The 25,817-nt window shown below is 43.8% G+C and overlaps 2 protein-coding genes across 17 annotated transcripts in view; one reads left to right on the forward strand and one right to left on the reverse strand.

Moving 5' to 3' along the window:
* Positions 1-25,817, forward strand: part of LOC108387222 (zinc finger protein 525-like) — an 85,479-nt gene that overhangs the window by 32,780 nt on the left and 26,882 nt on the right. For 10 of the 16 annotated variants that reach the window (XR_012126840.1, XR_012126839.1, XR_012126838.1 and 7 more), the window contains exon 2: positions 24,704-24,785. The exons of 3 other annotated variants lie outside the window; for them this stretch is intronic. Coding sequence is in view for 6 of the 13 variants with exons in the window: in XM_073226447.1 (XP_073082548.1) it covers positions 24,704-24,785 (82 nt within the window). In the remaining 7 variants the exon portion in view is untranslated. 3 more of the 16 variants (XM_073226451.1, XM_073226452.1, XM_073226450.1) reach the window with 3 other exon arrangements.
* Positions 21,270-24,651, reverse strand: LOC140843012 (uncharacterized). The gene has a single exon (XM_073226438.1). It carries the CDS (start codon positions 23,640-23,642, stop codon positions 22,479-22,481), a length of 1,164 nt encoding a protein of 387 aa, XP_073082539.1. The 5' UTR covers positions 23,643-24,651; the 3' UTR covers positions 21,270-22,478.

Here is a 25,817-nt window from a genome sequence, read left to right on the forward strand (position 1 = left end):
CTGCCAGCCTTCTCACGTGAAGGCAAACTGTTCCTGGCTTTCCTGTGCTATGTCAGTAGAGAAGAAAGCATTCACAAGGTCCATAGCATAATGATACGTCCCTAGTTGGTGACTGAGGGTGTCCATATGGGCTGCTCTAGAGGGGACAGCAGCGTGCAGAGGGGCTGTGATTTTATTCAATTCCCTGTAATCCATGGTCATATGTGAGGAGCTATCCAGCTTTTTCACTGGTCACACCAGGGAATTAAAAGGGTTATGAGTGGGCTTTATAATGCCCACCTTCTCCAGTTCCTGGAGAGTGCCTCCGAATTCTTTTTGGCCCCCAGGCTATTTGTATTTCTTTGTGTTAATCACCCACAGAGGCACAGGCAAAGCAATAGGTGGGTGCTTAACATGTCCCCTGAGAGCTGCCTTTACTGCATGTGTACTCAGTCTGAAGTCTCCTGTGGTGTCTGCAGGATACCATTCCTCAAAATACACTCAGACGGGAGGGAGAGACACAGTATACCCCTTTGGGGGCCTGTGCCCTACTCTCAGGGTTCCCAGGCGTCTTTCTTTGTAGGAGACTTACCCCAGTGCCCATCTGGAATAGCAGGGGTCCCCAGAAGCACTCAGCATTGCCACATATCACAGAACATTCTGCCCCTGGGTCCGCCAGAGCCAGGAAATGTTGTACCGTCACTGGGGGCCAGTGAATTGACAGTTCAGCACGTGGCCTTGTTCCCTCACCTCTGTCCCCCATGGTGGGGCCGTGACCCTCCACTCAGTCAAACACCCACTCATCTTGTGAGGGCCCAAGTGGGGTTGGTTCACGCTCCAACAGGAAGTCTGCAGGCACATGGGCTGGGCTTGTGGCTTTGTCTCCAGCTTCCGTTTATTGGTTGCCAGCAGCTAGAACGACTGCCCTGGCTTTCATTGTTGCCACAGCTCCAGCAGGATCTTACTTGACTTCCCACCAATTTCTTTTCATCTGCCCCTGCTTTTAATCAACTCACCTCTGGCCTTTCATGACCCCCATGCGGCCCTTTAAACCTTCCCACAGACCGCACTGTCTCTCCCAGATCTGCTGAAAGATCTAACCTCATTTATGGGCTGCCCTGAGTGAGGGGCAAGACCAGCCACCAGGGACCCGATGAGGGAGATGTTCGAAGCACCAGATTCCTCATCCCCATTGGGAATAAAACACCTCTTCTGGGCCATGGTCTTTTGGCTTATAAATGACATTTTTCATGCCCAACTCCCATAACACCTGTTGGAGCTCAGCATACATCTGCCATATACTGGACAAAGATGGCCAGTCACCTTGATTAGGCCACACATCACAAAGCACAGCCAGCAGCCAGTCAAGTAAGGAGGGGTTCCCCAGAGTTTTTTACACATCTTGTGATCACTGTTGCAGGGTGGTGTGAGGCATCAGGCAAGCCAGCTTTCCCATTTCTCACCCAGACAGAACAATTCCATCAACTCCTAAATCCCAGACAAGCAGAAGTTCATTGGATATCAGCTCTGAGGGCTTCTGCCGAAACTGAGAGCCCAGCCCCACAAGCTGTGGCTGAGCACCGGAGAACACGGAGCGCCCCGTGACCTGGGGAGGGGGCTGCGTCTCTCCCGGGAACCCGCTGCTGCTGCATCTTTACTCTCCTGACTGCACCCGGTGGAGCTTTCAACTAGCTTCCAGCGGGAGGGACTGGTGCCTCCACCACCGGCAGCAGCACTGCCCTCCCCTCCCCTGGCCCCTCTTCATCCGATGCGCCTTCTACCATTTCCAGTGCTGAAGGCACCCCTACTGCTAGTCCTCACTTCCCCCATGGCGTCTCACAGGCTGCATTCCGCAGCCCTTCCCGTGACACTAGTGCGTCCTTCACCTGCAGTGGCTCTCGGCAAAGCTGTCTCAGTCTTCCGTGACTTTCTGTCGTCCCGATAGAATCCCACACCTTGTGCTCTTGTTCTGCCGCTTCTCACAGAGGCACAGCTCTCTCCCCGGTAGCCCTTTTCAGCACTGAGAAACATCGCACATTTCCTGCTGCCTTCTGGACCCTCAGTTCCCCTGAGGAATCTCCTGTTTTGCAGAGGGTCAGCTCCCCTGCCTTAGGGGTCATGACCTCCCCCCAGTCCTGGGGTGGAGGCCAGTCCTCTAGAGGCAAGCCACCTCAGAGCACACCCCCATTAGGTGACAGACAGGTGTCTCCCTATTCACAGGGGCCACAAATGGAAGTTTCCCTCCCATTTGGTCGGTCCCTTTGACTCAATGAATCCTGCCAACTACACCAATAATGTTGCTCGGGAAGGAGGAAGTTCCCCACCTCTGGAACGTTCATTGTGAATCTGATTAGACCAAATTGGAGGGGGGCTGTTAAAAGTGGTTCATGCCACGTTCATTCTCTCAGCAGCCACCCAGCCACGTACAGGTCACAGAGACAGCCCTGTCTCTCCAGGCTCTGGCCCTGCCCCCTCTGGCCCCCAGCACAGCCTCAATCCTCCCCTAGCACCGGGGCTCCAGGGCTCCCCGTTGCCAGCCCTGGTTCCCTCCTGGTTCTCCGCTCAGGCTCCCTTCCTCCGCTGGCACGGTCCTCCCCAGCCCCCCCCTCTTCCTCCTCCCTCCCCTGCTCCCAGCAGTGGGGGACCTCTCTGGGCGGGCCTGTATGCTGACAAGATGCCTGACAAATTATGTGCCAGGAACTGAGGAGAGGAGAATGGGTGCTTCCCCTGCTGCCCATAGATATGTGGACAGGCTCTCGGTACACAGTGGGCGATATCCTGGTCAGGAATGTCCATTTTCTCTATAGTAGATAAGGAAGGAATTTACATTAAAGAGAGTAGCAGTGAATGGAAGCTGCAGGTAGCAGGAAGCAGGGAGGAACAGAGGAAAATGGAGCTTACCGTGCTTGCATCGGGCAGATGCCCTGCCAACTCCTGAAGCCAGGGCCACCTGGCTTCCAGTGTCTGTTTGGATCTGCAGCATGTGAACAAAGCCCCAACCACGCCAGGACTCGGGGGGAGCTGCAGAGCTCTGGAGGGAGGTGACGTTCTGGTAACTTCCCAGAGGCAAAGCAGATACTCAGACAGGGTATTAAAGAGCACGATCATACAGCTGCCATCCTGTCCAGGTCACCCAGGTGATCCGAATTTGCAAGCCCAGATCAGAGATCTCAGGAGCCCCTCCCTACCTGTCTGAAGTAGGACAGAGAGAGAGAGAGGAGACTTGTGCTTAAGTCGAGAATTGAATGAAATAGCAAACTAACAAAGATGCTAACACTGGAAGACCACAGAGACAAAGCACAGTTGCGCAGTGAGAAGACAGGCAAAAAGTACACACTCGAAGGGGAGTACATGCAGCCTCAGAGAGCAGGCACTCGGAGTCTATCTTCTAAGGCTTTCAGGAATGGGACAGAATGTGGTGGGGGGCGGGGGGCATAGGCTTGACGTGTGGACTCCTGAGGTCTGTCTCCAGTGAGAGGCTGTGTCACCATCCGTAGTCAGCCCTCTAGGGAATTTTGTAAGATAAACTTAACACAAGGAATGTATCGATCCTGTTCTCCAGGACAGAGGTTACCCTCAGGCACTGGGAGCATGCCGGTGAGGTGCGCTTGCCCTGCCTTAAGGCAGGTCGTTGGAATATATGTTAGGAATCTTACCGCCTAACTTACCGGTTTTTAAAATGTTAATTTAGCCTTAAGGTGGAGCCCCTCCTGTTCTTACTATACTGTTTATATCCTGGCATTTTTCATCATAGGCAGGAAAAGATCATCATGCTTGTCCCATGTCCCTGGTCTACCTTGAAGTGGTACAACGATTATAGAAAAGAGGATAGAGGTGGGGTTGCTAATAAAATTGCAAACAGAACACCATATGATCCAGGAAATCCTGCTCCTTGGTACTTAGTCAAGAGAAATTGAATCAGGATCTCAGAAGATGTCTGCAGTCCCATGTTCATGGCAGAATTATTCACAGTAGTCAAGATACAGAAATAACCTAACTGTCCATCTCCAGATAAGTGGATAAAGAAGATGTGGTCCAAATACACAATGGGATATTGTTCAGCTGGGGAAAGAAGATCCAGACACTTGTGCTACCATGGATGAACCTAGAAAGCATTATGCTAAGTGAAATAAGCCAAAGATGAATATTGTATGGAATCACTTATATGTGGAATCTGATTTTTTTTTTTTAGCAAGCTGGTCTCTTAGAAACAGTCGAATGGTGGTGGTGGTGGTTGCAGGGGGACGGGTGTGGGGGTGCTGGGGGGGTGGGTCAGAGGGAACACATTTTCAGTTATAGAATAAAAAAGTTCTGAGGATCTGATGTACAGCTTGGTAACTATAGTTAATACTATCTTATTGTATACTCAGAATTTGCTAATAGATCTTAAGCATTCTGACAAAAAAAGAAAAAGGTAACTGCAGTGATGAATGTGTCAATATATCACTTCACAATGTATATGTCTATCAAATCATCACATTGTATATTTTATATTACAATTTTCTGTTTCTGCTTTATCTCAATAAAACTGGGGAAAATAAAATTACATTCTTCATGGACATGACAGCATTAGAAAGTGACATACATCTGTAGTTGAAAAACATCACAAAAATCCAACTTGCCCAAAATTCAAATGTAATTCAATTAATTTCAGTCTAAATCTTAACAGATTTTTCTTTTTTTTTTTTTTTAAGTGTAGTGTTGTTATTTTATGGAGTTATAATTGACATATAACATTCTATTAGTTCCAGGTATACAATATGATTATCTGATATTTGTATAATTGCAAAATGATAACCACAGTAAGTTAGTTAACATCTGTCACTGTGCATAGTTACAAAACTGTTTTTCTTGTGATGAGAACTTTAAGATCTTTTCTCTTAGCAACTTTCAAATATGCACCACAGTGTTACTAACTGCAGTCATCGTGCTGTACATCATATCCGCTCATGACTTATTTATTTTACAAGCAGAAGTCTGTGCCTTTTGACCCCCATCACCCACCCAAGTGTATACAGTCTGAATAGCAATGATGTCCCCACCAGTTCTTTTGCTGGCTTCTGTGATTGGTGCAGGGCTGGGCACTAGGCCTGTTTTGGAACAGTAAGAGTCTGACCTAGGACTTCTGTTAGGAGAGTTGTGGAGGGAAGAAGCTCTTTCTACTGATTTTACTCTCAGGATAGACTGTATACATGGAACTCTAGGCAGTCATCTTGTTACCACAACATAGGATCCTGTCTGGGAATGGAGGAATGTAAGAAAAGTAGACCTAAAGATGCAAAGAGACAGCTCCCTGAAGACATCGCCTGCACTCCTGGATCCAGCCATGCCTGAAGCCAGTGCCTTTGGATTTTACAATTACATGAGCCCATAAATTCCCCTTTCTACTTAAGACAGTTTGAGTTGGGTTTCCTGCCTATTACAACTAAGATTCCTGACTGATACATCCACCTCTTCTTCAAATGCTAGTCCTCACTGACCCTACTTTCTTCTGCATTCTCATGGCCATTATTGTTTAAACCATGAGACTCAAAAGTCCATATTTACCTGATCATGACCACACATGCCCTCATTAATAGTTACTCTTTATGGAGCACTTGCGATGTACCAGGTACCACATGAAGCACTTTATATCTAATATTTTAATCTACACAACCATGATGTAGGTATTTAACCCCCATTCTACAGATAAGGAAACTAAAACTCAGAGTGGTTAAGCTCTCATAGCCAACAGTGACAGGGCTAGGATTCGAACATAGCTCCGTTGGACCCCAGAGGCCATATTCTGGACTACTGTGCCACCCTGCCTCTCGGGACGCAGCATGTGTGAGCGTGAGGTGGGAGAAGAGGCCGCTGAGATCCGCAGCCTCCTGAGCCCACACTCTCTGTGCTCCGCCTCTTTCAGGGCTCTTGCCATCGCCCTGTGCTGCCCGCAGAGGCAGGAGAAAGGCGGAAACAGCGAGAACCAGAAGAGTTCTAAGGGTCAAGCTGATGGGGTCGCGGAGACCAGAGACAGGCTCCTGAATAGTCACGGAATAAAATGCCTTGATGTGCCCATTAAACTCCCTCGGTGATTCATGCTGTGTTTTCCCTGGTGACTCAGGCTTCTGAGACTCTTGGAAGATACCATCCATGCTCACCCTACCTCCCAACCCTTCTCTCCCACTTACTAGACAGACATTATTTTACATCCTGGGTATTCTTTGTAAAAAAGACACAGCAGGTCTGTGTCCTCATTGTGCTTATAGCCAAATGGGAAAGGCAGACCCCATATTAGTACACAGGTAAATGGAAGACTGGGTTGAGTTCCATAAAGAAAACAACCAGGGAACCGATGGACGATAGTTCCCTTTACCAAGAGACTGAGGGGAGCCAGGGAAAGATGTCACGAGTTCCAGCCACACGTGTCATCCAAAGAGATGATGTTAGCTACCATTGGACAACAGGCAGGGAAGGGAGTCAGGGAGGGCAGGAGAAGGGAGGGGGTAGGATGTGTAAATAGGATGGCTAGGGAAGGCCCTGCCAAGAAGGTGGCACTTAAGCACTTAAGACTTGAAAGAGGGCTATCTCTAAATGAGTCTACATGAGTCTTTGACCCCTTCAGGCAGCCCACGCCTCACCTTCCCTGTATGTCAGAGCCTTGGCCCTGACTGCTTTGGACTGCAGAGTTCCCTGAGGGTCCTTCATAGGCTATGGTCTCCCCAAGTCAGGAATTCTGTTTCATCCTTCCTTGTCTCATGTAACAATAGAAGCTGCCGTTTACTAAGCACATGTATCACACTGGGCCCACCTCTTGGCATGTGGCACACATATTGGGTCACCTAAGCCACACAGCAAGGGCCGCCATCTTGGCTCCGCCCTTAACAGATTTTTCTTAGACTATAAAAAGGCAATTCAAAACAACAAACAACTACACAGGGACAAATAGAGCAATCTTGAACAACCACACTGAGGAGTTCCCCCCCATAAACCATCATTTATGTTAATAAATAGCAGTAAACAAAAGGTGAGAGTGTCATAATAAGAAACCTGGAGTTCCTGCTGGCCCACTTCCCTTTCCCACAGCCCGGGCTCTGCACCCACCTCCTGAGTCACCCTCCCCCTGTGCTCGCACCCTTCCCTGCTGTGTCACATGCCTGTGCACGGTCACGCCCCCAGCACCGTGTTCCTTGTGCCTTACCTGCGGTGATCATGCACCCATCACCTGGTAACTATGGACACTGTAATGTCACCCTCCTGAGTTGGGGCAGAGTTGGGAGGAAACTAGAGGGCAGATGGATAAAAGACATCTGGAAATACAATTCTTTTGTTCATGTACAAACATGGCATCAACATACAAGCATATGTTATATGATTTTGATTTTTTAAGAAAACATGGCTAAGTTTGCACAGATATATGTGACACTGAATGTGTATTGCGGTGACTGTCCTATGTAGTCAAGTCTGTGGGGGAGCTGCTGGTAGTGGAATGTGTGTGTGAGGTACAAACAAAAGGATATGAGGGTATGTGACTGAATATTTGCATGTGCACGCACATGTGTCTGCATCCGTGAGTCACTGTGTGTGTGCCGGGCTGGGTGGGTGCATTTTGGGCCGCCCACCATGTTGGCTTTAATGCCTGAGTTGGAAATTGAGAGAAATTAGATAATTGTCTTGAATCAAATGTAGATTTGTTTGTAGGAAAACAAAAGATTGGATTTGAATTCATGTTGTGTATTTCTTTTTACGAAAGCATTCAGTGTTTGATACTGAAAATGCACCAATAAACAAGTGTAAGGGACGGGGCAGTTCAGAGGGGCGACCTACAGCATCGCGTGCTTCTGTTTGCGCAGCTCTCGCATTTCCATGGTTCATTGTTCTACATAGGCTCCTCCCACTACTGTATGTTCAACATCAGTACAGTATATTTTGTACAAAATTTCCCTATCTAGAGTTCCAAACTAATTATCAATATATCCTTGAGTTCATGTTTTTTCCATGTATTGCATCTCCTTGAAATCTTTCCCAGGTGTTCTGTGTGACTGTTTCTCGGCTCACGCCGTACACCATGCTGTGCCTTAGTGGGTGGAAGGTTATGGGGGGACACGTTCTCGGGGGCAGGATTTCCCAGGGAAGCAGAGCACCCAGTGGGACCCATGCCTCCTGCCCGTCCTTCCCACGTCAAACCTCAGCACGCGGGCTCCTCCACGTGAGCCCTTTCCTGTCCCTGAATTAAGGAGAAGTAAGGGCCTTTCCCACACATTTCAGTGGCTCCCCGGAGATTATAAACTTTTATAGTGGCTAATTATAAACTTTTAATTTGTTTTGGTAATTAGCAACTGGGGAAAGTTTCCCAGAAATGTTCTTAGCTCCCCAGGCCTATACTGTCAGTGCCACTACAGATGACATGATAATTGGGTTTCTATGGGGAGGTGGGGTCACAGAAGCACACGCCTGTTACCTCAGGGTCTGCCCCTGCCCCCTACGGAGTACTGCCCGTCACGGCCTCCACAGGGAGCTCACCGTCCAGACGGATGGAGTCTGGGGAGTATATTCTGTGTCAGTGTGACAGGCAGAGTCTGTCAGGGGAGTCGGTGGACCAGAAGTCTGAGGGGGTGATCACAGTGGAAATGAATTCTTTTGGGTTTGAAACTGATCCAGTGTGAAAACCCTGCAGGGGGCAGAAATCATTCCTGGGGCATTGGCTACACTGGAAAGAGAAGTGGGGGCTCCAGCCCCCCTGAAGCATTCACGGGCTGCAGATGTGACAATGTAATCTTCCCTGAGTGACCGCTGATCTCTAATACAAATGATAATAAAACCTGGTTTGTAATGGGCTGCCGGACTGTGGGAGTCCTTACAGGACCCATACCTGGGGAATGACTAGAGGGACACCTTGTAACACCTCCGTGCTTACAGTAAAGTGTATGCTGAATCCACGTTTCTTATCCAATGAAGAACAGTGGATCTGAACAGAAATTGCTGGAACACAAATGTTTTCAACTCTGGGAGTATGAAGTGCTTAATGGAGGCAATAATTGTATCTCCACTGAAAACATCCCTTGTCTATTGATGTTTGTGAGACTGTTCTCTCTTTGAATCAAGGAAACAGCATTTAAAGAAAACAGTATGTGTATGTCTGCATTTCCTATCTTGTGATCTATATTCTGGTCTATAAATATTCCAATATAATTCTAAAATTTAAATTTTTTAAATGAAAAACTGCCATCCCTTACAAATTCCATTTTGTATGTGTCTTGTGTTTTATTTATTTCTTGCCTCATGGCTAATAGTTTTACTTAATCAGATATAATGAATAGATAATTATATGCTCTGAAATTAATAGTTTCTAATCCAAAATAATTTTCTCCAGGATTAATGTTTATAGCTCATAGCTGAAAGCAAGATATGAGACTGACCTGTAACTCCTGTGACAGGTGTCACTGCACATTTCTCCCTGGTGTGAAGGCAAACACATCTTTCTCTTGCCATCGTAACACTGAGCAATACTTTTAATTCGTTAAGTCCAGCATGTCATGGGGCAGGTCCTGCTGTATTGCACTATGACCCATGCCTCTACATTTTCCTAAGATCTCTAAATCTTCATGCATAATTGATATTGTCCACAGAATAAGTCTTTACACATAAATAGAAACTTCTTATAATCAAAATTGAAAAATAACATACCAGCAATATAAGATAAAATGACAAGATATAAAAACAAAATAAATATCTTTGGATTATTCAAAGAATGGCTGAATGTGGTTTTCTCATTATAACATGATGGCTAAATGCTCTGTCTTTGCAATCAGCATAGCCAGGGGAAATTCCCTATTTTTCCCTAAACGACATGTGAATTAAAAACAAAAATATTTAACCTCTATGTGTCTATGTTCTCCTCATCTGTATAATGAAAGTAATAATAGTGCGTGCTGCACAGATTTATAAGGACAAGAAAGAGTTACTACGTGTGTGGAGCTTTGCAAGCTGCAGGGCCTGGGCATCCAGGACTGCCCCTCCTGTGCTGGGAAGATGCTGCGGCCCTTCTCCCCTCTGTCAGCCCCACACCCAAGAAAGAAGGAAAAGCTCGTGAATGAGCAAAGAAGTGAGATAATCTGGAAAAATATGGGCTCCCATCTCCTTCACCTGAAAGGGGGAATGTATTCAAACCTACAGCACCCAGAAGTGATGGCAACCTCAAAGGCAGTGCTAACTCTGGCCCCAGCATCAGGACTTCCAAATGATGATTTGGCACCCTTTTGGTCTGTGCATGGAAGCAGTGGGACAGCATCTGGAGTGTGAGCCCAGAAACATGGAGACCATCGCAGGCCTACAGGTGACTGCGGCCAACCGCTGGGCCCCATGGTGAGGAGTCTTCCGTCTTGCCTGAGAGCTGTCACTGCCTTTGCAGCATTATGTCAGGTTATAGAAGAAACGAAGTCACCAGTTTTCCTTGCCCCACCCACAGAGCCTTGCTGAATTCACAAAACACTCCGCACAGTCCAGCTAGCGGGCTAGCCACCTGTGAAGTTACCTTGTTCTCTCCTAACATAACCTTGCTGTGTTGTAACAGGTTGAATCCAGCCACTTAGCTTCTGGAGGAAACAACAGAAATAGAAGGTGGCTGTGTGACTGATCAGCTCCTCACTCCTCACAGTGACCCCCAGGAAACCACACTGGCTGTGATGCAGAACTTGTTTTATTTACAGATGGTTCCACCTTAAAGGACCCAAGGGAAATACCAGGCTGGCTATGCAGTAACTTCACTGGTCTCTGTCCTTGAAAGTGCCCGTCACTTGAGATTCATTCTGCCCAGCAGGCTGAACTTAAGAGCTTTAACGAAAACTTGCCAACCAGCCAAAGGAACAACAGCAAACATTTATACCAACAGTCACTGTGCGTTTGGTGTGGCACACGATTTTGGAATGTTCTGGAAACAGAGGTTTCTTAACTTCAATTGGACAACCTATTAAAAATGGAAAACAGGTGGCAGCCTTGTTGGAAATTATTCCCCTCCCACACACACAGACACACAAAAAACTGGCCGTAATAAGATACATGGACACTCCAGGGCAGACACCACTGAAGCTGAAGGAAATCACCTGGCTCTTCAAGCTGCAAAAAGCAGCTTAACAGCCAATAACTTGCCCAACAAAAAACCTGTGTTTTCTTACCCACTAATTTAACTGAACCTCGCTTGATTTTCAAAAAGATCTAATAGAAAAGGAAAAACAGTTAAGGATGCAATAGGGAGAATATTGGACTCTCTTGGAAATGTATGGGTTGGGCCAAATCAGTGGCCAACGCTCACCTCTGAGGCCCAGTTAACCTTTCTTACAATATATACCTGATGCGACTCCCTGGGGTCCTGTCAGATGATACTGCGGGGAAAACAATATTTTTGGATGTCTCTGTTTCCAGTAGTAAGAAAGGAATATGCTAAGTGTCTGATTTGCCCTAAACATAATACTGGGAGACCCTTACATGGTCCTAAAGGAATTCATCCTTCACCAGTTGGACTTTTCCAGTCTGACGATTGGATTTTACACAAATGGAGGTTATCAGTACATACTGATATGTTTTGTTAGTGGGTTGAAGCATTTCCTTGTGGAAGAGCAACAGCCCAAATAGTAAGCAAATTATTACGGCCATGAATCATTCCAGTATGGGGAATTCCTGCTGAACAACATGGTGATTGAGGAACTCGTTTCACAGGGCAATTTATCACAGAAATTTGTAAAATTTAGCCTATTATTCAATATTTCCACTGTGCCACTCACCCACAGTCATCACGCCTAGTGGAAAGGACAAATGGTACAATTAAAACCCAGCCAGTGGCCTCCTCTCTGAGGTTGCCCACACGTGCCTTTCTTCGAGTGTGTCACACTATCTCATTTCAGGTTAGTAGGGAGGGGCTGCTGAGAGCTCTGATTTGGACTTGTAAGTCCCCATTAGCGGGGTGACCTGGACAGAACTGCAGCTATACAATCACTCTCTTTAGTTTCCTGCCTGAAAAATACCTTTTCTTTGCCTTTAGGGACTTCTCAGAACATAATCCCCTCCATCCAGTGCTCTGTGGCCCCCCCAGTCCTCACGAGGTGGGGACTTGGTTCCCATGCTGTGCAGATCCAAGCAGACACTGGATGCCAGGTGACCCTGGCTTTAGGAGTTGGCAAGGGATTATGCCCTATGCCACGCCTGCTTCCCTTTCCTCCATCTGCTTTTCCTTCTCTGTTTTATTTCAAGTAAATCTGCCTTTCTCTTCCTTGAATCTAGTCCATTCCTCCCTTAGAGTATATTCAAATAAAACTTATTTTCTGCTTCAAAAAGAAAAAAAAAAAAACCCAACTGGCAAAATTGATACTTTCTCATTGCCGTGGCCAAAAGTTCTCCCCTTGATACTGCTCAACCTACGATCAATAACTTCTGGTAAACATAAACCATCACCTTTTCAAATTAGTATGTGCAGGTCCATGAGAATGAACGAAGGGCTGTGTGAGCCCACATCGCTAAAGGGGAGGCACTGCATTACTGTAAACAGCTACCTAAACTACTGAAGGAACATTCAAAATTGGTTACTGATGTCTATCACAAATTTACCTACAGAGGAGGAAATTCAGACTCCTGACTGTCAATCAGGTGACTATATACTGTGAACACCACTAGTTAAAAAAAAATCCTTGAAGCCCAAATGAAAAGGAACTTCCCAGGTCCTTCTAATACTTGTGCAGAAAAACTACAGAGAGTTAACTCCTGGATCTGTGCCTCTCACTTAAGGGCACCTACTCTGGAGAGGTCTGCAGAAAGAATATGAGATCTGAGGCTGAAACAGCAGGAACAGGACCAGGCTGAGAAGTAGAGAGCTGATGTGGACGGCTTTCCCAGAAGTGGGACTTGAGTTACTGCTGCTTTTCATTTCCCTATGCACCACCCATATGCCTCCCCGAACCCCCTCTTTTGCTGGCCCCTGCAGAAACTCAAATGTTATCTTGGTAAAAGCCGCTGTATGGGATCCCCAAAGGGAAAACACATTCGTGACACTGAGTCAAGTTTTCCTGTATGATGCCAGGACTCGGAGCTTGGGGTCTACTTTATATGAACCCATACATAGCCTTCCTGTCAGTCCTAACATCATGGGATGGATTTATCACACAGAGTTCCCCAGGAGAGGGCTCCGTAGAAGTCTTGCCAGGAAACAGGACTGGAAGGACAACCACCTGGACTGAACAGACTGCTGTCAGACATACTGTGTGGCTATACAAATTGATGACAAACCGCCTGAAACTTTACTGGGGTATGCTGATGTAAATCCTGTAACTACACTGTGTTTCCTGTCACAGCGCCATGTGTCCCCACTCCCTTTCACCCTGTTTTTGTGGGTGATCTCCGACCTTCACTAAAGAGAAAAGGCCACAAGATTCAATAAAACCTGTTAGAGTGATGTAGTGGACAATCATAGACACTCATCTCCCCAGATTCACACAGGACGACTTTTGGAAGCCCTTTGGTCAACATAAACTTCTATTTAGGCGTTGCAACAACCCATTTGGATCTAGTGTGGGGAAGTCAGTCCTTTTGGGTCAACGCCTTGTATCCAAATTGCAGCCAGATGGAAAGATGGCAAAATAGGAAGGCAAGAAGGAAACCTCCTCCAAAAACAACATAAAAGAAGAAAATACAGCAAATGCAACTAGACCTGAAAATGACCTGAAGACTACAGAACAGACCCCCAACACCTGAGGATGAAGAGGACCACACAGAAAAGGGTGAGGCGGCAAAGCTGAGACGGAGTGGGACCCAAGGCCTCTTCCCGCCCCAGCCTACAGATGGGAGAAGGTGGAGTGGAGCAGGGAGGGGGTACGAGCCCAGGAGAGCTGCACACCTGGCTGTGGAGATCTGCTCTGGGAGCATGAGCCCACATTACATGGGGTTCTGGTGATTACCGGGGCTGGACACGAGGGGCAGGTGGAACCCTCTGGGAGAATGACACTCCAGCCACTGTGGAGGGCAGGCATGCTCTGGCAGTCCTGAGACCCAAGGCAGAGGCGGCAGCTTGAAAGAGTTGCCAGTAGTGGAAGGGGTACCAGAGGGGACGAGGGTTGGACAGAACTCTGTCCTCAGGAGAAAGGGCAGCAAGTGGAGGATACGTCCTTGGCCCTTGCTCGGCCCAAGAGATCAGGAACTCTCGGGAGCTTGTGATGCTCCATCTCCTTTGCTGGCAGTGCAGCCCCAAGGCTCCTCCCTGTGCTTGCTGACAGACAGTCCACTCGGCCCAGGGACAGCAGCAGATTTTGCTGCCTGGCAGGCAGAGGGAGACTCCCAGCTTGCTTGGCTCCATTTCAGCCCAAGTAGAAAAGTGCCTGGAGGGGCCAGCCCCAAGGGCTCCTTCCTCTCTGTGGGTATCCAGAGCCGGTGCTGCACGTCCAGCCAGGGCACATAGATCTGCCAATTCCATTAACCCTGCAATCCCACCATTGCTGCAGGCCAGGCAGAGGGTGGCCCTGCCTGCAGCAAGGTCGACAGAGATTCCTGAGTTTATTACAAAGGCAGCGCCTCAAGCAAACTACCCACCAAGACTGAGACCATTACAGATGCCAGACAGAAAGGTGTCTAATCACAGCATGACAACAACGGGGACCCCTGAAAAATAGAACCAGGCACTGGAGAGTACAGAATCAGAAGCTTCTGGGCACCACTGAACGCCTTCTTCATAAAGCTATTACTCTTTAGACCAGAAAGCATAGCAGAGACATCTAATACAAAGGAAGAAACACAGAATCCCTGACAAAATGAGCAGGCAGAGGAATTTGACCCAAACAAAACTACAAGACAGAACCCCAGAAACAGGCTAAATGAAACAGAAATCACGTCTTCTTAGTAAAGATTTCAAAATAAAGGTCATAAACATGCTCACAGATTTACAGAAACATATTCAAGATCTCAGGGAGGACTTCAACAAAGATACAGAAAACCTGAAAAAGAGCCACTCAGAGCTGAAGAATACAGTAGCTGAAATGAAACACATGATGGAGGGATTTAAAAGTAGATTGCAAAACCAATTGTACAATAAGTACAAAAATTAAAACATTCAATTACAACATTAAAGAAAATCATCAATAACAAGAGAAGAGTATGAGAGGAAGAAATGAACAGAGAGGAGACCAATAATCATCTTAAATGTAAATGGGTTGAATGCACCAATCAGAAGACAGAGTGGCAGAATACATAAGGAAATAGACACATCTATATGTTGCCTACAAGAGACTAATTTCAAATCCAAATACATACCCATAAAAGTTAAGGGATGGAAAAAGATATTCCATGCCAATAATAGGGAGAAAAAAGCAGGATTAGCATTACTTAAATCAGACAAAATTGATTTCAAAACAAAGAAAGTAACAAGACACAAAGAAGAACATTACATAATGATAAAGGGGTCAGCCCGAGAAGAGGATATAATCACTATAAATATCTATGTTCCCAACATAGGAGCACCTAAATATGTAAAGTACATACATAGAGAAAGCGGAAATAGACTGCAACACATCTATTTTAGGAGATTTTAACACACCATTCACACCAGTAGATTAACTAGCAAAAAATAAATAAGGGAACACAGGCACTGAACAACATACTATATCAGATGGACTTAACAGATATCTACAGAACACTCCACCCAAAGGCAACAGGATCTACATTTTTCTCATGTACATGGAATGTTCTCCAAAATAGATCACATACTAGGCCACAAGAAAAGTCTCAGTAAACTTAGAAAGACTGAAATTGTATCAAGCAGCTTCTCAAACCACAATGGTATGAAACTAGAAATAAATTACACAAAGAAAACAAAAAGACCTACAAACACATAGAGGCCAAACAACATGCTTCTGAATAATCAATAGATCAATGAACAAATTAAATCAAGCAATAATGGAGACAATTGAAAACAAAAACACAGTAGCCCCAAATCCGTGGGAGGCAACAAAGGCAGTTCTAAGAGGAAAGTACATGGCAATATAGGCTTACCTCAAAAATTGCAATTAAAGATGCTAGAAAATGAAGAACAAATGAGGCCCAAAGTCAGTAAGAAGGAGGGACACAATAAAGATCAGAGCAGAAATAAAATAGTGAAGAATGAAACAATAGAAAAAAAATCACTGAAACCAGGAGCTAGTTCTTTGAGAAAATAAAATAGATAAACCCCTAGCCAGACTTACTAAGAAAAAAAAAAGTGTACACAGACAAACAGAAATGAAGAAGGAATAATCACAAAGGATACTACAAAAAAAAATACAAAGAGTTGTTAGGGAATACTGTGAAAAAGTACATTCCAAAAAACTGGACAAAATAGAAGAAATGGACAACTTTCTAGAAAAATCCATCTTCCAAGACTGACCAAAGAAGAAACAGAAAATTTGAACAGACCAATTACCAACAATGAAATTGAACTGGTAATCAAAACACTCCATGTCCAGACGGCTTCGCAGCTGAATTCTACCAAACATTTATTTAAAGAAGAGGTGGTCTCCATTCTCAAAGTTTTCCAAAACTAGAAGCAGAGGGAATACTTCCAAATTCATTCTATGAGGCCAGCATCACTCTAATTATCAAGATCAAAGACACCGCAAAAAAAACTATAGATTATCATGATAAATATAGATGCAAAAATCCTCAACAAAATATTACCAAACTGAATGCAAAAATACCTTAAGAAGATCATCCAACTTGACCAAGTGGGATTTATTCCAGGGACGCAAGGATGGTATAATATTTGTATATCGGTTAGTATCATACACCACATTAACAAGAAGTATAAAAACCACAGTCCTTTCAATATGTGCTGAAAAAGCATTTGACAAAACTCAACATCCACTCATGATCAGAAAAAAACAAAATGGGTACAGAGGGTCTGTACCTTAACATTATAACATTATAAAATTTGACACTATGACAAACCCACAGACAATATCATACTTTCAGCTTTTCATCTATGATAGGGAACAAGACAAGGATGTCCACTCTCACCACTTTTATTCAACATAGGACTGGAGGTCCTAGCCATAGCAGTCAGACACAAAAAAAGATAAAAGGCACCCAAATTGGTAAGGAAGAAGTTAAACTCTATTTGCAGATGACATGATATTATACATAGAAAACCCTGGATAATCCACCAAAAAACTACTAGAATTAATAATTGGATTCATCAAAGTTGCAGGATACTAAATACACAGAAATCTGTTGCATTCCTATATACTAACAATGAACTAGCAGAAAGAGAAATCAGGAAAACAACTCCATTGACAATTGCATCAAAAAGAATAAAATACCTAGGAATAAACCTAACCAAGGAAGTGAAAGCCCTATACCCTGAAAACTGCAAGACACTCATGAGAGAAATGAAAGAAGATACCAATAAATGGAAACATATCCTGTGCTCAGGGATAGGAAGAATTAGTATTGTCAAAATGGCTATCCTGCCCAAAGCAATTTAGAGTCAATGCAATCCCTATCAAAATACCAACAGCATTCTTCAAGGAACTAGAACAAATAGTTCTAAAATTTATATGGAACCACAAAAGACCCTGAATAGCCAAAGCAATCCTGAGAAAGAACAAAGCTGGGGGGATTATGCTCCCTGACTTAAAGCTCTGCTACAAAACTACAGTCATCAAAACAATTTGGTACTGCCATAAGAAGAGACCCCTAGATCAATGGAATAGAATAGAGAGCTCAGAAATAAACCCACACATATATGGCCAATTAATATATGATAAAGGAGCCATTAATATGCAATGGGGAAGAGACTGCCTCTTCAACAATTGGTGTTGGCAAAACTGGACAGCTACATGTAAGAGAATGAAACAATTATTGTCTAACTCCATACACAAAAGTAAACTCAAAATGGATCAATGACCTGAATGTAAGTCATGAAGCCATAAAATTCTTAGAAGAAAACATAAACAAAAATCTCTTGAATATAAACATGAGCAACTTTTTACTGAACACAACTCCTTGGGCAACAGAAACAAAAAACAAGTGGGACTCCATCAAACTAAAAAGCTCCTATATAACAAAGGGCACCATCAGTAAAACAAAAAGGCATCCTACAGTACGGGAGAATATATTCATAAACAATTCATCTGATAAGGGGCTAACATCCAAAATATGTAAAGAATTCATATGCCTAAACACCCAAAAACAACCTGATTAAGAAATGGGTGGAGGACCTGAGCAGACACTTCTCCGAAGAAATACAAACAGCCAGCAGGCACATGAAAAGATGCCCCACATCAGCGATCACCAGGGAAATGTGAGCCAGAAGCACCATGAGCCATCACCTCGCACTGGTCAGAATGGCCACTTTCTACATCCCACTGTTGGTGGGAATGCAAATTGGTGCGATTGCTGTGGAAAGCAGTATGGAGGTTCCTCAGAAACCTAACAACAGAAATACCATTTGACCCAGAAATTCCACTCCTAGGAATTTACCCAAGGAAAACAAAATCCCTGATTTGAAAAGATATATGCACCCCTGTTTATCACTGCACTGTTTGCAATAGCCAAGGTATGGAAGCAACCTAAATGTCCATAAATAGATGACTAAAGATGTGGTACATATACACAATGGGATTTTATTCATTCATAGAAAGAAAAGAAAAATCCTGACATTTCCAACAACATGGATGGATCTAAAGGGTATTATGCTCAGTGAAATAAGCCAGGCGGAAAAAGACAAGTACCATGTGGTTTCCCTTTTTTATGTAAAATAACAAAGCAAAAGAGAATTAGACTCATAGACACTGAGAAGTGACTAGTATTTACCAAGGAGGAAGGTAGTAAGCAGGGTAGGGGAACTGTTGGACCACTGTGATGTGCATTTGATTAAATAAATAAATGGAAAAGCCTTTCCATCCCTTTGGTCTCCCTCTTCTCCTTCTGGTACCCCTATTATGTGAATATTGTTCTGTGTGGATTGGTCACACAGATGTCTTATTATTTCAGTCCTAGAGATCTTTTGTGTGTGTGTTCTACAGCTCCCCTGTTTTCCTGTGCCGTGATTTCCATTTTGTTTACAGCTTCTTCAATCTGAAGTAATGTCCTCTTAAATCCCTCCACTGAATGTCTCTTTTCAGACGCTGTATTCTTCAGCTCTGAGTGGCTTTTTTTTAAGTCTCTTTGTTGTAGTCCTCCCCGAGATCTTGAATATTTTTCTGAGATCTCATTTTGTCAGGGTTTCTGTGTTTCTTCCTTTGTATTAGATGTATCTGCTGCTTCTTGACCTATGGAGTAATACTTTATGAAGGAGGTGTCCTCTGGTGCCCAGAAGCTCAACTCTTTACTGTCCAGTGCAGGAGCCCCTGCTGTTGGCACATGGGCGATGCTGCCTTTCTGTCTGGCTTGTAGTAGTCTCAGTCTGGGCAGGGAGTTTGCCCCAGCTGCACCTTTGTGATCACTGCGGAAGTCTCTGCTGGGTGGGCGGCACCACCCTCTGCCTGGCCTGCAAGGTTAATGGGGTGGGTGGGCTGATGGGTGGCTCTATCCTGTCCTACCACACAGCACCAGGATTGGACACCCACAGGGAGGAAGGAGCTCTTGGGGCTGGCTCCTGCTGGCACCTTCCCAGTTGGGCTGAAATGGAGCTGAGAAAATTGGGAGAGTCTCCCTCTACCAAGCAGCAAAATCTGACACTCCTGGGGGGCCAAGTGGGTTGTCTGCCAGCGGTGCACGCAGGGGAGAGCCTCGGGTCTGCATTGCCAGCAAGGAGATGGAACGTCTCAAGCTCCCAAGAGTTCCCAACCTGTTGGGCTGGGGCGGGCTAGGGAGAGTCTGTCCAGCACTTGCCCCTCTGGTACCCCTCCCACTGCTCAGAATTCTTTCAAAGTGCTTGCTTTGCTTTTGTCTCAGGTGGCCTGTCCTCCCCAGCAGCTGGGGTCTCAGCCTCCCGGGTGTTCTTCCTGTGCCCAGTATCCAGCTACGCTGATCAGCAGAGCCCCATACCTGCGGGCTTGTGTTCCTGAAGCAGCTGTCCAGTCCTGGGCGTTCAGCGGTCCTGGGCCCCTGCCCACCCTGCTCCATTCCTCTTCACCCCATCTGTGGGCTGGTGGGGGGGGGACTTGGGGCCCGCTGGATCGCGGCGTTGCCACTCTATCCTTTTCTGTGAGGTCTTCTTCCCTAGATATGGGTGGTCTGTTTTGTAATCTTCAGGTTGTTTTCTGGTTTATATTTGCTGTATTTTCATGTTTCATACGTTTTGGGGAGATTTCTGCCTTGCCTTCATACTCCACCATCTTTTTTGAAAATTACGCACCTCTGCTTTTTCAATCGCTTGTTAAGAAGTCGTCTTGACTCTCTGATTCCTGTTCTTAAGGGAAAGATAGAAGCTTTGTTGAATCATAAATTTAAAAAACTACAATGGAGCCTCAGAATTTGTCGTTCCCTCTCTTTGGATGACTTACTCCATTTCATGAAGGATGAGTGGCAGTTCAGCTGAGAATCCACCAATCTGTCACACACTTTAAACACCCAGTTCTCTGGTTCTACCCATGTGCCCCTGAATCAGTTCTCAGAAGTAGAGTAGATGCATATTTCTAGGGATGTGGGCATATCCTATTTACAATGCGCTTTAAAGATTTAGGAGGTGATGAGTAGATAGTTTTAAGTTTTAGATTCATTTATAATGTTCTTTATTCTTACATGCACAAAAAGCCAGGCTCAGTTTTGTAAAAGTCACAGCATACCATGTTGCCTTGAACTTTTTACTCTGAAGTAGTCATAGGTGCATGGGAAGGTGCAAATGGGCCCGGGAGAGTCCTTTGTGACCTTCATCCAGTGACCTCTGAGTGGTCTTCCATGAACGGAGTACAGCATCACTATGTGAACACAGTACTTAAATCTGCATCCAGAATCACCTGAGAAAATGTCTCTACCCAAAAGCTGTCATTGTTTTAGTGATTCCACTGAAGATGATGACTAAGGAGTTGGCTGCAAACAGGTGCTTGACACTCAAATCTGTGGACCTGAACCTTCACCTGGTTAAGAAGAGGAGAAGAGAAATCCCCAGGATTCTTAATCAGTTTGTGTTAAGATCACTCCTACTGCCAAAAACCCAGGGGTCACATTGTCACTTTTCAATGACTGAAGTGACTTCTGTGGGATGCTGTGTGGGAACCAGAACCAGGGGCTACCTTTATCATTCCAGCTGAGACACAGTGCTCTCCATTCACTTCCACTGAGAAATAGTCACTTAGATCTTACCTTCATTAAGTCACAAGAGCTGAATGTGTAACATTCAAAGAAAACGTACAATGCAAGAAGCACTGCTATGAAGGCTGGAAACATCTTTATTCTTCACAAATCTGGAGGTGGGAACTACTATTTCCATTCTAAAGAGAACTTAGGCACAGAGAGTTAAGTGATTTCACTAAATTCACACCTTGGTTAGTAGCAGATTCAGGACTTAGTAGAGACAGTAACAAAGTATATGGTACTACACAGTCATGATATACTGAAAAGGCTGGTTAGCTACGTTCTTCCAAAAATCTAGAACTATATATAGTTTTCAAAATTTGTCATCATATTGTAGATTAGTGGCATGTTATTCTATAATTTTGCGACAAATATCCATTTATGTGCAAAGATTTATTCTATATGCCAATACTAACTTACATATAGCTTTTGAAATCTTAGTAAAATGCAAATATTCTGATTAAAACACAGGACAACAGGAACCTGGCCCAAGACCAAGCTAGACTTAATGACTGTGAGACTGGCCTGATATTAGTGTGGTATAAGAGACTCATTTATTTTTATGTCAGAACAAAAAGAGTAGAACCTAACACAAGAATTATTGAACAATCTCCTATGATGCCCTAAAGTATGATACATAAAACACCAATATGCAGTTATAGCATGGTTGCAGGACACAAGGTAAATGTGCAAAACTAAACTGATTTTATATATACCAGCAACAAGTAGAATTGAAAATTAAAAGAAAAATTCCTTACATTAGACCCAAAAATAAGGTTCCTTCACAGATACCATCATGACAATGCAAGAAAGGTCTATGATGACAACACAACATCAAGAGATTTTGAACCTTAAGTTGAAAGTCAATAATGTAGCCTTATCATGAGACCTTAAAGAATAAAAGTAACTTTTAAACTGAAGAGGCCTTTTCCACAGTTGTCCTTGCACTTTTGATACCCTTCACCTCATGAATTATGAATGATTTTGAATTTCAGTTTTCTGGTAAGTACATTTGATTTGATTAATCTTCAAGAGAGACTAGACTTAGTTCTTCCAAGTACGAATTCTGTGAAGCCTAGTACACTGTGAAGCCTGCTTGAACAATTTGCCATACTGACATTTCTGAGGGTCTCCTCCAGGAGGGCACCTTCGGTGCGTCCTCAGGCCGGGCCATGGCGTGAAGGCCTTGCTGCATTCTGCTGTCCGGTTCCTTTCCAGGGCAAGATCTCTTGTGACTCCCAAACTGTGAGCACTTATAAAAGCCTTCCCACATCTTACGTCTTCACTCCATGTGTATCCTGGTGTCTGCTGAGGCTTGAGGAATGCTTAAAGGCTTTGCCACATTCCTGACATTTGTAAGGTTTCTCCCCAGTATGAATTCTTTGATGAACTGTAACGCCTGAATTCTGACTAAAGGCCTTGCCACATATGTTACATTTATATGGTTTCTCTCCAGTATGAGTTTTCCTATGTTGACTAAGGTTCGAGCTCCTGGCAAAGGCTCTGCCACACTCATCACATCTGTACGGTTTCTCTCCAGTATGGATTCTTTCATGACCCCAAAGGTGTGAACGTGTGGTGAAATCCTTACCACATTCATTACATTTGTAAGGTTTCTCTCCAGTATGGATTCTCTTATGTTGAGAAAGATTTGAACACGCAGAAAAAGATTTACCACACTCATTACATTTGTAAGGTTTCTCTCCAGTATGAATTCGCTTGTGACGCCAAAGATGAGAACGTATCATAAAATCCTTACCACACACATCGCATTTATATGGTTTCTCTCCAGTATGGATTAGCTGATGTCTTGTGAGACTTGAGAACCTGTTGAAGGCCTTGCCACACTCATTACATTTGTAAGGTCTCTGCTCAGAATGAATTCTTTGGTGACTAGCTAAGGCTGAGCAATGGCTAAATGCTTTTCCACACTTGCTACATTTGTAAGCTTTTTCTCTAATGTGTGTTTTCTGGTGTTGTATAAGCAATGAAGGATGCCTAAGAACCTTTCCATTTTTATCACAAAAGTTGGTTTTGACACTAGAAGAAATCCTGTGAAGTGGTGAAATTGTAGAACGATTTTTGATAGAATTCTCAACTTGATTACATTTATAAGCTTTCTTTTCAGTTTGAAATCTCTGCAGTTCAGCCAAATGTGAATGAAGGCTTAATTCAAGCCTATTTTCCAAATATCCCATAGACTTGTTTCCTGAACAGCCTTCGTTATTTGTTTGTTCCTTATTCCTCATGTATAATGTGTCATATTTGTAATATTGAGATGTATTTCTTCTTATAGAAACATTGTGCTCTACAGGGAAATTATTGCAGCATTTATGATGGTGTTGATCTCTTCTACCGGTGGGATTTTTGTAAAGGGTTGTAGTCACTCCTTTGTGGTATTTTCCTTCATATACGCACTGGCTCTCAAATGTGTGCATACTTCGCTGGACTTCCCTGAAATCAAAATCATCAGAATCATGACTTAGGTGTCTTTCCAAAACCAGTATTTGGAGTAATTCTCCATTATTAACGTGCTCTTTTGGTGATGATTCTTTGGTCACACATCTAGTAGAAACATCTGTAAGGTACAAATAATCACAGGTTTCCCATTAACCACTTGGAATAATTATTTTATATTGAAAATTATTATACCAAAACTCATAATTAACAGTAATCAAGAGCCTCAACCATTGGGGGCGGAGAGCAAATGTTTACAAAAGCAAAGGAAGTAAGATTCTTCAATAAAGGAAGGGTGATTACATGTACTTCAAATTATTTTCAGGGAGGCCTGTTTTCAAATGCTCTGTGATCAAAAGATAGGACAGCTCTGAAAGAAGAGGGATATTGCAGAGGCACCGCAAACACGAAACTCACAGGAGACATACAGGTGTCCCACACTTGAGAAAACATAGATCTTAGAGCTAATTACTAAACACTACTGAATACAACATCAAAACAACACTTTTATTCTTCTGTATACTTGTTACAAAACTATCCATGCAAACTATGCATACTGCAATATTTACTGCACTGTGGTTATATTAATAATTATGTTGTAATCATAATAAAAAGTAATAAACATTTTAATAACCTGACACAAATGCAGTAGTAAGAAGAAATATTGTTTATACATGTACACACACACAAAGACAGACACACCGACTGGGATCTAAAGAACTTACCCATAAGTACAAGAGGAAGGACTTATATTTCAGAAGGAATATGTAAGATAAAAACTGGAAAATGTGTTGAAAATTACTGACTTTGAAATAAGAGGTTCATATAGATATGTAAAATTATAGATATCGATAAAGGGAAATGTGAAAAAGCCGGTAACCCCAAAATGTATCTCCTACAGTAGCAGGAAATGAACTATCAAAACTGTCAGACTCAAATTCATAAAACGCTCAAAGTTAATGAGAAAGGATTCCAGCAACGAGGCACACTCAAGAGACAAGCAACTGTTTAAACTTGTCCTGACCCAATTCCTGTTCTTCAGCTTGGCAGTGGCCTTGAAGACAGCAGCCCACAAGCTGGTACAGGCTTCTAGGACTAGAGGAGACAGAACAGACCTTATAAAGGTTTGTGGCATTTTGTTTTTAATCTGCCTATGGTCCTACTGAAGGACTGGTTCAGAGTGCTTGCATTTGTTCGCTCTACCTTAGAACTCCTATCTACATGATGCTGCAAACATGGGACATTTGTCAAAAACACTTAATGGCAAATGTATCAGCCACTACCACCTAGGGCAAGAGATAACTAGAGCAAACAACATACAAACCAAAGACCTTGAGAAAAAACTGGGGAGAAAGGGTTTTGAAAATCCTCAACATAGTCCGGAGATTTCAGGAGGTTACCAGTATGCCCAGGACTGGACATATAAGAAAAGACCTGAGACGTCCCTAAACTTACCTCTGGAACCATCAGATTCTGAGCAAGCAGGAATTGAATGCTAAGGCAGAGCTGTAAACTTCCTGCCTGACTGCACAGGACGTCTCCAGGACACACACACAGGCCAGCTATAAACAATGACGTAAGGTGGTTTTGATTTTACCTCCAGGTGTTTAAGGAAATTTGTCCAATCGTTAGCTGACCAATAAGCAAACCAAAGACTTCAGTAGCGATGCAAATAAAACACACCAAACAGAAGTAGTTGAGATAAATTTAAAAACACAGAACACAAAAAAACAATAATGTAATTTCCAAAGCTTCAACATAATTTGAAGTTCCTGCTTTTTTTTTTCCCCAAAAAGCTACAAATCAGGCAAACCAAAAATAAAGTATGCCCCATACAGAATAAACACACATACACAAATAAGTAACAGAAACTGTCCCTAAGGAAATCCAAGCTTGGGGCTTGTTGAACAAGCACTGTACCTATTCAAGGTAAAGGGAATGATGGACAAAGAATTGAAGTCAGGAAAATAGCATTAAAACAAATACAGAATGTCAACACAGAGATAGAGGTTATAAAAAGAAATCGGATTCTGGAACTGAAATGTAAAACAACCGAAATGAAAAGTTTCCTAGAGAGAGACAATATCAAATTTGACCAGGCAGAAGAAAGGCCTATCAATCAAACTTGTAGACACATCAGTTGAAATGACCCTGTC

The sequence above is a fragment of the Manis javanica genome, chromosome 17 (assembly GCF_040802235.1).
Source record: "Manis javanica isolate MJ-LG chromosome 17, MJ_LKY, whole genome shotgun sequence".
NCBI classification, from domain to species: Eukaryota; Metazoa; Chordata; class Mammalia; order Pholidota; family Manidae; genus Manis; species Manis javanica.

Excerpts from the sequence above, each read along its gene's own strand:
- LOC140843012 (XM_073226438.1), bottom strand. The coding sequence starts at position 23,642 with ATGCACACATTTGAGAGCCAGTGCGTATATGAAGGAAAATACCACAAA.